The sequence below is a fragment of the Lemur catta genome, chromosome 2 (assembly GCF_020740605.2).
Source record: "Lemur catta isolate mLemCat1 chromosome 2, mLemCat1.pri, whole genome shotgun sequence".
In the NCBI taxonomy this organism is placed as follows: Eukaryota; Metazoa; Chordata; class Mammalia; order Primates; family Lemuridae; genus Lemur; species Lemur catta.
Window position 1 is genome coordinate 81,500,665 of NC_059129.1, and position 13,318 is coordinate 81,513,982.

Here is a 13,318-nt window from a genome sequence, read left to right on the forward strand (position 1 = left end):
CGTCTCTACCAAAAATAGAAAGAAATGATTTGGACAGCTAAAAATCTATATAGAAAAAATTAGCCGGGCATGGTGAGGCTGAGGCAGTAGGGTCACTTAAGCCCAGGAGTTTGAGGTTGCTGTGAGCCAGGCTGATGCCTCGGCACTCGCTGTAGCCCGGGCAACAAAGCGAGACTCTGTCTCAAAAAAAAAAAAAAAAAAAAGAATAACACTGTTAATGAGAATGTAAATTAGCACAGCCATTATGGAAAACAATATAGAAGTTCCTCAAAAAATTAAAAATAGAACTACTACATGATCTAGCAATCCCACTACTGGGTACTTGTCCAAAGGAATTGAAATCTGTATGTTGAGGCGGTATCTGTACTCTCATGTTTATTGCAGCATATTCACAATAGCCAAGATATGGAATCAAAGTAAGCATCCTTCAATGGATGTATAGATAAAGAAAATGTGGTATACATACACAATGGGATATTATTCAGCCTTAAAGAAGAAAGAAACTCTTGTCATTTGCAACAACATGGATGAACCTGTAGGACATTATGTTAAGTGAAATAAGCCACGCACAGAATGACAAATAACTGCATAATCTCACTGTGAAATCTAAACATAGTCAAAGTCATAGAAGCAGAGTAGAATAGTGATTACCAGGGGCTGGGGGATATGGGAGTTACAGGATTACAGAGATGTTGGCCAAATTTCATTTAAACAGTAGAAATAAGTTAAAGAGATCTATTGTACAACATGGTGACTATGGTTAATGACAATGTATTATACACTTGAAAATTGCTAAGAGAGTAGATTTTAGTGTTCTCACCATAAATAAATGATCAGAATGTGAGATAATGCATATATTAATTAGCTTGATTTGGCCATTTCACAATGTATACATGTTTTAAAACATCATGTTGTACACCATAAATATTATATGCAATTTTTATTGCCTACTTAAAAAATAATAACAAATAATTTTTAAATTCCTGCAAAAAACTTATTGAATAAATAAAGAAAGATGCGCAAGTTATATTTAAAATAAAAGTTGACATACCTTGGCTTCCGAAACACTAAACTATATTGTTGGCAAGCCAGACCCACAGTGGGAGTATAAACAATAGGCATGAACTTCTCAACGTCAGACATTAGCACTCTATAAAAGAGCTTTTCATTTCTATCTTGAAGATCCATTAAGAGAAGATACCTGTGGAAATTGGACATAATTAGATCTACACCTCACAAAGTCATGAAACAGCTGCTTTGAAATCTAGTGAAACATTTTTCAACCAAATATAAAGTATGTTTTAGGTTACATAGAAAAAAATCTGCTGCTTCACTTGACCAGCCTAAAAAAAAAAAAGAAAGAAAGAAAGAAAGAAAGAAAGAAAAAATCTGATCAAAAACAACTTTATAAATATTCTTAAACACCTTAAAAAATGAAGAACCATAAACTTGATTACTATGATTCAAACATTAAAACTATTGCTGAAATAGCAGTTTTATTCAATACTTGAAGAGCTTCTCCCTGTTTTAAAAGATGAAAATACCACTATAGATATATAGTAGTTTAACATTAACTCAACTAAGCAAATAGAAAAACTTCATCCTTTAACTTGCAGTACTGAATAATCAAGGGAAATGGCACAAGAAATGAATAAGGGAAGTAGCACTCATCCTTAAAATAACTAAGGTAGGCAAGTTCAAGGGACTCTTCTTACTATTTGTATCTAATGGCCTTTTTCTTTCTAGAGGCACTTCTGAACCAGAGTTATCTTTCTATGTATAGATCTCTTCATGTTACTTGTAGCCTTCAATAGTTCATAGAATAAAACTCAAACTGTCTTGGTATAATTTAAAAGAATCTTGCAAAACGGTATTCAACAATCTTACCAGCCTTTTTGTTTTGATTCCTATTCCCTAGAGTAGTTAAAAATGCACAGAATTGAGAGTCAAAGATGCATGGAATCTAACACTTGGGCAATTAGATACACATACCCAGAAAATGAACATTTGGAAGAAAGACGATTTTAATTTTAGACATGATAAAACTGACTTAGCAATGTGGAAGTCATCACTGCTAAATCAATGGTTTATTCATAGACCTCATTTTACTTAACAGGACATTTGACATAGGTGACATTACCTAGAGCTCAATACACTTTCTTTCCTTGACTTCCAGTCTATCATATTCTCTTGGTTTTCCTCCTATCTCACTGCTCCATTCCTTTTCTGTTTCTTTATCATTTTATCCTGTTCTCTGAAAGCTTTCTAGCACTCATGTGTAATACATTAGGAAATTATGTTGGCTTTACCTTCAAAATATATTCAAAATCTGACCACCTTCATTGCTACTACCCTGGATCCAAATCACCATCAACTTTTACCTGGATTATTTTAATAGTCTAAAAGTTCTCCCAGGCCGGGCGAGGTGGCTCACGCCTGTAATCCTAGCACTCTGGGAGGCCAAGACGGATGGATCGCTCGAGGTCAGGAGTTCGAGACCAGCCTGAGCAAGAGCGAGACCCCCGTCTCTACTAAAAAAATAGAAAGAAATTATCTGGCCAACTAAAAATATATATAGAGAGAAAAAATTAGCTGGGCATGGTGGCATATGCCTGTAGTCCCAGCTACTTGGGAGGCTCAGGCAGTAGGATCGCTTAAGCCCAGGAGTTTAAGGTTGCTGTGAGCTGGGCTGATGCCATGGCACTCACTCTAGCCTGGGCAACAAAGCGAGACTCTGTCTCAAAAAACAAACAAACAAAAAAAAGTTCTGCCAGCCTACATTTCTATTCTCAACATTGCAGCAAGTCTTTATGAAATATAGCTTAGATCATGTTGATCTTCTGTTCAAAAGGCTTCCCTTTTCACTCAGAGTAACAGCAGAAGTCCTTTAGTGGCCTACAAAGCCATACATAATTTGTCCTCCATTACTTTGCTAACTCTTTCCTAACCTACCATTCTTCCCCCAGCTCATTCTGCTCCAGACACAAGTCTCCCTGCTGATCCTTGAACATGCCAGCACACTGTTCCTCGGATTTCTTCATTGCTAACTGCCTCACCATCTTTGAATATTTGCTCAAAACTCAGCTTCTCAATGAAGGCTACCCTAATCACCCCATTTAACACTGCAAACTGGCCATAACTACCCTCAGCATTTTCAGTCCCTCTTTACTCTAACTTTTCTTTTTTTGCTCCATAGCACTAGTCATTTTCGAGCACATTATATAATTTACTAATTTTTTTTACTGTTTACAATTTTTAAATAATTTTAATAATTTATGTAAATTCTATGAGGGTAGAGGTCATTGTCTATAATCCTAATATCTAAAAAAGGATCTGACACTGAGTTCATGCCCAATATATATTTGAGGAATAGTCTATAGTAAAAATATGAAAGTCACCAGCTTTTAGCAGGTAGCTGATAAAAAGGCCCAGGAAAAGAATATAAAGTAAAGATATAAGAGGCTAAAGGAAGAACTTCAGGAACAAGTATAAGAGAAGATTATCAAAGAGCTTAAGAAAAAGCAAATATATATATATTGGAAAAACTGAGTAAGACTCTTTGTCCTGCCACCTCGTCTTATCCAATGGGCTCATGAACAAAGTGGCCACGGGCAAGGATGGAGATTATGCATGGGCTCAGCAGCATGGACTTCCACTCACCAAGCCAACCTGGCTACAGCCACTGCTGAGTGCTCAATCTGCCAGCAGCAGAGACCAACACTGAATCCCTGATACGGCATCTTCTCTAGGGTAATCAGCCAGCTACCTGGTGGCAGGTTGATTACACTGGACGGTTTCATTCATGGAAGGGGCAGCATTTTGTTTTTACTGGGATAGACACTCTGGATCCAGATATGCCTTCCCTTGCATGCAATGCTTCTGCCAAAGCTACTATATTTGTGGACTTACAAAATGCCTTATCCACCATCATGATTTTCCACACAGCATTGCTTTTAATCAAAGAACTCACTTCACAGCAAATGAAATATGGCAATAAGCTCATGAAATTCACTGGTTTTATAACATTTCCCACTAATCTGAAGCAGCTGGCTTGATAGAACAATGGAATATCCTTTTGAGGTTATAGCACCAGCCAGGTGGCAATACCTTTCAAAGCTGGGGCAAGGTTCTCAAGGAGGCTGTATATGCTCTGAATCAGTGTCCAGTGAATGGCACTGTTTCTCCTACAGCCTGGATTCATGGATTTAGGAATCAAGGAATAGAAATGGGAATGGCACCACTCACTAAAAACACTAGTGATCCATTATCAAAATTTCACTTTCTCTCCATATCACCTTATGCTCTGCTGGCCTAAAGGTCTTAGTTCCAAAGGGAAGAATGTTTCCACCAAGAAACACAATAATGAACCCACTGAACAGGAAGTTAAGACTGTTCCCGGCCACTTTGGGCACCACACACCTCTGAATCAACAGGCCAAGAAGGGAGTTACTGTGCTGGCTGGGAGGGATTGATCCTGACTACCAAGAGGACTGCTGCCTTACAATGGAGGTAAGAAAGAATAAGTTCGAAATTCAGGAGCTCCCTTCGAGTATCTTTTAGTATTACCATGCCCTGTGATCAAAGCCAATGTAAACTACAACCCAATTCAGGTAGGGCTACTAATGGCACAGACCATTCAGGATTGAAGGTCTGAGTCACCCCACCAGGTAAAGAACCACAACCAGCTGAGCTGCTTGCTGAAGGCAAAGGGAATATAGAAGGGGTAGTGGAAGAAGGTAGTTATAAACACCAGCTAAGACCATTTGACCAATTACAGAAACAAGGACTGTAATTGTCATAAGCATTTCTTCCTTATTTTTTATGAATATGTTTATATGTATATACATATATAAGCAAATATCTATATACAAAGATAAGCAAATATCATTTTCTTCCCTCTCTTATCACCTTATCAGGTAACACAAGACATACCGACTTTATATCATAGTATTTATGTAGTGTTAACTTCACACTCTAGTTTGTAAGTTAAGGGACATCAAGAGAAAGAGAAAACATCACCCAGGGATTCTGCTTCCTCTCCTGAGGAAAGGGTAGGTGCATTTTTGGTTGTATGCAGGATGGTTGTGTCATGTTAGGTGAAAGTATGACTTTGTTAATGTCTTTATTCAGAGATTAAGTATGATTTAAGGAGATGCACATCAGTGTTGTCATAGTCCATTCAGCTATTCTAACATAATACCACACATTGGGTAGCTTATGAACAACGGAAATTTATTTCTCATCGTTCCGGAGGCTGAAAAGTCTAAGATCAAGGCACTGGCAGATTCAGAACCTGGTAAAGGCCCATTCCTCATAGACAGCACCTTCTGCTTGTATCCTTACATGGTGGAAAGGGCAAGGCAGCTCTGCAGGGCCTCTTTTATAAGGGCACTAATCTCATTCATAATCTAATAACCTCCTAAAGGCCCCACCTCTTAATATCATCCCCTTAGGGGTTAGGATTTCAACATAAGAATTTTGGGAGGATGCACTCATTCATACCATAGCAGATGCCACGTTGACAAGGGGTCGACTTGTCCTGGTTACTTTAACATGTCAATTTGGTTGGGACAATGTCTTAGACAGCTTGGCTGCTATAAAAAAATACCATAAACTGGGTGCCTTATCACCAATGGAAATTATTTCTCACAGTTCTGAAGGCTGGAAGTCTAAGATCATAGGGCCAGAATGGGTGGGCACTGGTGAGGGGCCTCTTCCAGGCTGCAGATGGCTGACTTCTTGTACCCTCACATGGCAGTAAAAGGAAGGAGCTAGCTCTCTAACCTCTTCTTGTAAGAGTACTAATCCTATTTATGAAGGCTCCACTTTTATGACCTGATCATTGCCCAAAGCCCCATCTCCAAATAACTTCATATGGGTATTAGATTTCAACATATGAGTTTGTGGAGAGTTATAAACACTTAGTCCACACAGACAGGGTGTACAGATATTCGGTCAAACACTCTTCTGGATGTTTCTGCAAAAGTGTTTTTGGGATGAAATTAATACCTAAATTGGTGGACTTTGAGTAAAGCAGATTATCCTCCATAATGTGAGTGGACCTCATCCAATCAGTTGAAAGCCTTAATTGGACAGACTAACCTCCCTTTCAGCAAAAAGGAATTCTGTCAGCACACTGCCTTTGGACTCAACTGCAGTTCTTACCTGGGTCTCCAGCCTGCGGGCCTACCTGCAGATTTTTTACTCTTTTTCTGTGTGCCTCTGTTTCTCTCTCTCTCTCTCTCTCTCTCTTCTCTCTCTCGCCCCCCTATTCATATTCATTCTGTTTTCTCTGGAGAAACCTGATTAATACCAATACTTATTAGATATTGGGTTAACTACTTTTAACACTCACAACAATATTTCCAAATAGCTATTATTCTCTCCAATCCACAGATGAAAAAACTTGACAGTTACGGAGGTTCCATATCTTAGTAAGAAAGGGTGGAGTCAAAGGCAGAGGGCAAAGCACTTACAATGCCCGTGGCAGTGGCCGTAGTGGCTTCCTCAAGGATCCATTGCCAATAAGATAGAGCCAGAATTTCAACCTGGAGCTATCTAATTCAAAAGGCAGGAAAAATATATTGCCTTTATCTTTGTGCAAACACAGAAACTGAATTCTAAACAAAGGAAGTGACCTAAATTTGCAATAGTGTTAGGACAAAGCTTGCAGGCTGAAAGAGTGCTCTTTCACCTACAATGTACTTAAAGTCTGACTAAAAGACATTTTAACCTGTTTTTCTCTGTTTAGGGTGGCATTTCCTGAAAACTTACCTTTATAGCAACAACTTTATCATAAGAGAAATGTAGTCTCTCTGAGGATACAGTTTAGAAAGGAAATTTTGTTTCATTCAAATGTTTCTAGAGAGGATAAATTTTTTAAAAACATTTTACTTATAGACAAATTCTCTTCAAAGATGACTACCCTTTCCAAATTACTAAATATCTTAATTTTATCATCCAATAAAAAATAACCTAGACAATTCATAAGAGAAATATAAAAATCATCTTCAAAAATGTCTTACCTGTCAAAATCAGAGTCCAGACGCTCAAAATTTTTAACTACTCTCAGGACCTGGATCTCCTGACTGTTGAAGCAAGGGGGCAACAATCCATGAATGTTCAACTGCTGTCTCTCTTCCAGGGTAAAAGCCAAGTCCTATGGAGAAAAGAAAAACACAATAAATTGAGGGAGAGAAACACAAAAAGCATATATATATACATACACAAATAAAATGCAACAAGGATATGGAATTAAAAATCTGAAGATCTGGCATTGCTCTAAGCCTGACAGATCTAATTCATGTGACTATGAATAAATCAAGTAAGCTCTCCATACCTCAGTTTCCATATCTATAAGATGAGAATACTGTATTTCCAAAGCTGTGCCATTCAGATATTATTAGGATGAAATTAGATAGTGGATGGGAGGAAACTACTTAAAAGCACATAAATGAAAGAAGATGTAATCAACATTATTAATCTCAGCAAAAATAAAAATAAATAGTTATTATAAGAGATTTTAAAACTACGAATATGGGTAGGTCACCTGTGACTTACTGTGCTTCTGCCTCTAAACTAGGTTGGGAAATTCCTTATATGATCCTAAGATACCTGTTTCAACACTCCTCTCCAGAGTTATCTCCTACAATTCTTATGCACTCCCAGGCACACAAAACTTCTCACCATTGCCTGAATACCACACCTTTTTATTCTTCCATGACACATGGTTAAGAATGTCTTTTTTCCCTGTTTCTTTGCCCTTCAAACCTTACCTCAAATGCTTCCTCCTTTCTAAAGCCTTTCCAGACTCACCTAGTATGTCCATTACAACCCTATTATTACATCTATATTATTTATTTATATGAACACTGATTGTATAAGACAATAATAACAACAAACTAGGGAGCTCCAAAGAAAAGCAAACAAAATAGAAATTATGGATTGATGGAAAAACCAGAATGGACCTAAGAGATTTTCTGGGATATAATACGAGTACAAGTAATAGCAGGGCAGCCCCCATAGTCATTAATAGAAGAGAAAGATCTGGTGGATTGAGATAAGAAATCCTCTGGAGAAGACTCCCACTGGAGATACTGAAGCCCAAGAGGTTTCTTTGACTAGGCTATGACTGCTGTTCCTCTGGGTCCAGTGCAGGTGCACCTACACAATATAATGGTCAGCATTATGATTTGAATGCTTGTGTCCACCCAAAATTCATATGTTGAAATCTTCACCCCCAAGGTGATGATGGCATTAGGAAGTAGGGCCTTTGAGAGGTGATTAGGTCATGAGGGCAGACCTCTCATAAGTAGGACCAGTGCCCTTATAAAAGGGACCCCAGAGAGCTTGTTCACCCCTTCTGCCATGTGAGGACACAGCAAGAAGACCGCCATCTGTGAACCAGGAAGCAGGCCCTTGACCAGACACTGACTCTGCTGCACCTTTATGTTGGATTTCCCAGCCTCCAGAAGTGTGAGGAATAAAGTTTTATTTATAAGCTACTCAGTCCACAGAATTCTGTTAGGGCAGCCTGAATAGACCAAGACAGTTGGGTTTCCTCATGGCGACCTCTGCTATTTCTAGACAACCTGGATGAGTAGGAACGTGTTCACTATTACTGAATGGTGATCTCCTTCAAGAAGGCTTTTCAGCCCTCTCTCGGGATTAGTGAGGTGTTCTCCAAAGTGCTATCACAGCATCATGTGCTTCTATCATGATATTTCCCATACATCATTATTTCAGCTTATTTGCTGTTTTACCCAGGTCTAGAGGTGGGGAACCTTCAGCTTTGGGGCCACATGTGCCCTTCTGGATCCTTGAGTTCGGCCTTTTGACTGAGTCAAAATTTTACAGAACAAATCTTTTAATAAAGGGATATGTTTTGTGAAGTTTGGATTAGGTCAAGGGGCCATAGTTGGGGATCTAGAGGGCCACATGTAGCCTTGAGGCTGCAGGTCCCCACTCCTACACAGTGGGGACTAAGCTATTCATATTTGTATGACAGCCCCTAGCACAATGTCATGACAAAGCAGGGCCTCAATAAATTTTAAATGAACAAATGGATGCACAGATATAGTAATCTGAAACAATGTTTCAGTTCTATATGGTTCCCTTCTACGTAGTTCTATTTTGAATAACCAACTCACCTAATTCAAACTTCAAACTAAGATTTATTTATGCAATAGTACAAAGAATGCTTGTGATTTAAAATCTCCCAAATAATAATTAAGCTTTCCACATATATATGAGAAAAGCATTTAATTAAACTAATCCACTATTAAAAACTTTTTAAGTTTACATTAACCTGGCATTCAAGATCAACTTTGGGTTCACCAAAAGCCATATCTACGTATCAGTAAAAGTTCCAGAGCTTATGAGTTTTTTTTAAAGTACCTTCATCTTGACCAGGGTTTCTCAATCTCAGCACTAGAGACATTTTAGGCCAGACAATTCTTTGTTGTAGGTAGCTGTCTAATACATTTTTGGTATATTATAGGTTGTAATAATCCATACACTTGAAATTTACGTGTACACTTCACCAGCAAATGTGAACAAATGGTAACATAAGGATAAAGAGCATTCTATTAATATGTGGACTTAGGTCTAAGCTTGAGTCACAAATAGACATTATTTAAGACTGATCTGGGGCAAGAACTTAAGTTGTTTACGGTTAAATGTAAGAGACTTGCCTCAATTTTCACATCTACTAAATAAGAGTAATCAAATATTTATTGAACACACAGTGTTAATATATGTTATGTGTGTCTCACTGGGTTGTTGGGTGGAGAAAAAGAGATCAGATATTTTGGCATCCTATGTAAATTATGAAGTGCTATATGAATGCCTGCATTATTATAATAAGTTTAAAATGAAGTCACTAATATACAAGTGCTAAGTGAATGCTGACTTTTATTCTTCATATCCCAGTATTGTGAGAAGGTTTCTGAGTTTAAAAATCAGTGTTAAGAGACCCAGGTCAGTATTTTCTGTGAAGAGCTCCCTACCAAAGGCCCTTAACCTAAGATTCATGGACCTAATTACAGACCCTCAAGGAATCGGTGAATAAGAAGGCCTGAATTTGGACATCTTTTTCACTAACTCTATGAAATTTAGTATTTTCTTCCACTATAAATGAAGGCAATAAACAAGAGAAATAGTAGTAGTAGTTCCTGTGTCTTTGTCATAATTAAAATAATATTTTTGTATCACATTACATTTGTGGCATATATTTTGAAATACCATTTATCTTCTTCATTAATTTGAAATTACAGTAGTTTTAGACCTCCAATAAGGTTTTTTTTTTAATAATACGTACAGGCACGCAGGCTAGTGGTGTCCACAACCTTCATACTGATCTCCTTAAAACATAAAATTTTACTTTCAATTGTCCATATTTAATCTATTTTCTTGCTATATGTTTTTAATAAAGAACATATCTTACAACATCACACATGTATTTAATATTTTAATATCTGTATTTCATAATAATTGGTTTCCTTTGTAACACTATGTGTGCTATTTATTTTAAAGCATTGCCTTAAGGAGTCCACAAGCTTCACCAGCTTTCCAAATGAGGCTTTGGCACAAAATGTGTTAAGAAGTGTTACAGAGAGCAATGCTTCAGATTCATAAGGGATATATACCTGAGACATGATATTCCCAGAAATGCCACAAGATGGCTTTCTTAGTTCAGATCCACAGTGGAGATTTTCCAAAGTGTTTTCTGTCTCCTTTTACTTTTAACTTTATGGGAGATTGTGAAGCTATCTGTATTGGTGAGAGTTCTCCAGAGAAACGGAACATACAGATGTATGTGCGTGTGTGTGCATATATAAATTTATTGTAATTATCATAATTGGCTCATGCGATTATGGAGGCAACAAGTCCCAAAATCTGCTACCACCAAGCTAGAGATTTAGCGGAGCCAATGGTGTAGTTCCAGTCTGAAAGCCAGTAGGTTCAAGACCCAGCAAGATCTGACATTTTAGTCTGAATCCAAAGACAAAAAAAAAAAAAATGGTGTCCCAAATTCAAGACAGTCAAGCAGGAGGAGCTCCCTCTTACTTAGCCTTTTTGCTCTATTCAGTCCTTCAACTCATTGGATGAGGCTCACCCACATTAGGGAGAGTGATCTGCTATATTAATTCAAATGTTAATCTCATCGGTAAATACCCTCACCAACACTCCCAGAATAATGTTTGACCAAACATCTGGATACTCCATGGCTTAGGCAAATTGACACATAAAATTAATCATCACACTTATCATCTATTTTTCAAGTAGTATCTGTTGAGGGAATGCTTACAAAGTTTACAGGCACACATAGTCCCAGAAGCTTACAATCTAGAGAGTTTACCAGGATAGTATATAAATAGTTACATAAGTAACTATAAAATAACAATCATGGTAGTAAGTATAGGGAAAAGAAAAGGAAAAACTCAAGCTCTAACTTAATTTAGGGCGTTAAAAGGAAAGAGTCCACTGAGCAGTGATGTTAAAATGAGATCTAAAGAATGACTAGAAAAACAGGAGTTGACCAGGTAAAAAGCCAGGGGTAGGAGTACAGTAGACAGCATGGGCGTAAACTCTGATGCAGAAAACCTGGGCTTCTTGAAGAAAGTATAGGGAAGGAAAATGTATCAACTGTGAGAAGAATGATGAAAGAAGGCCACTAGAAAGACAGGCAGGAATCAGAGCAGAGAAGTCCTTGTCAGACAGATAAAAAGTTTTGTTTTGTTTTTAAAATTTTTTTTTTATTTCAGCATGTTACGGGGGTACAAATGTTTAGGTTACATATATTGCCTTTGCCCCACCCAAGTCAGAGCTTCAAGCATGTCCATCCCCCAGACCGTGCACACAGCACCCATTAGGTGTGAATATACCCATCCCCTCCCTCCCCCGTCTCACTTGCCCGACACCTGATGAATGTTATTACTATATGTGCACTTAAGTGTTGATCAGTTAATACCAATTTGATGGTGAGTACATGTTGTGCTTGTAAAAGTTTTAAACATTATCCTAGGAAGCCTCAGTATCTTTCCTGACTAGTTATTCCATTTCATGAAAATGCCGCAAGTGAGTAAGCAGCACTCAACCCACAATATTTACCAATCACCATATTAAGGAATCCCCATACAAAGCCAAGCTTAGTTTAAAAAAAAAAATAAAAAGGGAAAACAATGCTTCAGAACCAGTTTCAGTGTACCAGGCAAATCACTGATGGATTAATCTGGGATCATGATTCTCAATCTGTTTTCCATGTCTCTATACAATTCACATACATTTTTCTTTGTAACAATGCCTCCTATCCACCACACTAAGAACATATCTGATTCATGCCTTACATCAATAACATTTTAACTTGTGAAAATTAAAAAATATACTCCATATAATATCTCCAGTATATAATGGAAACACTGGTGAAAACAGTGGCTGCCTCTGGGAAGGGGAACCAGCTAGCTGGGGCACACAGAAGTAGGAGATACACTTTTTATATTTTTATACCTTCTTATTTTTATATAATGAGGGTATATGGCTATTTTTAAAATATTAAGAACCACTTATCTAAATCTCCGAGAATATTATAATTATATTTAATATTTACATTTGTTAAATCTTGATCCTTTTGTTTTCTGGCAGCTCCAGCTATATGGTAGAGGCTGCTAATTGCCTACCACAACTTCTATTTCCCTCTTCCTCCCTAGTTATAGAACCCTAATGTTATTTGGGGTGGCAATACATTCAATAAAAGATATGTTCTGACTCCCCTGTAGTTATACATGGTCATATGACTGAGTTCTGAACAATGACATGTAAGTGGTAGTGCTATGTGGGATGCGAAGAAGGCTCCTTAAAGAGAGGGGACCCCACTGGAAAGTTGGCCTTCTTGTGTTTGCCTGATTTCCTTCAGCAGCCACCTTAGAAAGAGTGCATGGTAGCTGCAGACCTAGTCAGTTGAGACCCATGAAGTGATCTTGAAGATGTCAGAGCTGCAAGAGAGAGCCTATGTTCCTGATGACTCTGTGGACCCACTGAACAGCCCTGGACTGCTTACCTCTGATTTCCTTCATGTGAGAGAGAAATAAGCTATATCTTAATTAAGTCATTGTTGTTTTGATTTTTTTGTTATATGTAGCAAAACCTAATCCTAAATGATATACTGGTCATCCTTATACCCACTAAAGGAAAGAGATTCTCCAGTACACACTCAACAGCATATAAAAGAGGGTACTGTCCATTCATCCTGCAAAGGATGTGAACTGGAGACAGGCAATATCTGGAAGATAGAGCAGAGCAATAAGAGTGTTACTTCAAG

General features: G+C 37.8%; 1 protein-coding gene across 3 annotated transcripts in view; it reads right to left on the minus strand.

Annotated features, from left to right (window-relative positions):
* Positions 1–13,318, minus strand: part of ME1 (malic enzyme 1) — a 231,874-nt gene that overhangs the window by 131,912 nt on the left and 86,644 nt on the right. For 2 of the 3 annotated variants that reach the window (XM_045543958.1, XM_045543956.1), the window contains 2 exons: positions 7,026–7,159; positions 1,052–1,201 (listed from right to left, as the gene is read on the minus strand). In XM_045543958.1, the coding sequence (XP_045399914.1) occupies positions 1,052–1,188 (137 nt within the window). In that variant the 5' untranslated portion in view covers positions 1,189–1,201; positions 7,026–7,159. The remainder of the gene's footprint in view (positions 1–1,051; positions 1,202–7,025; positions 7,160–13,318) is intronic. The other variant, XM_045543957.1, reaches the window with a different exon arrangement.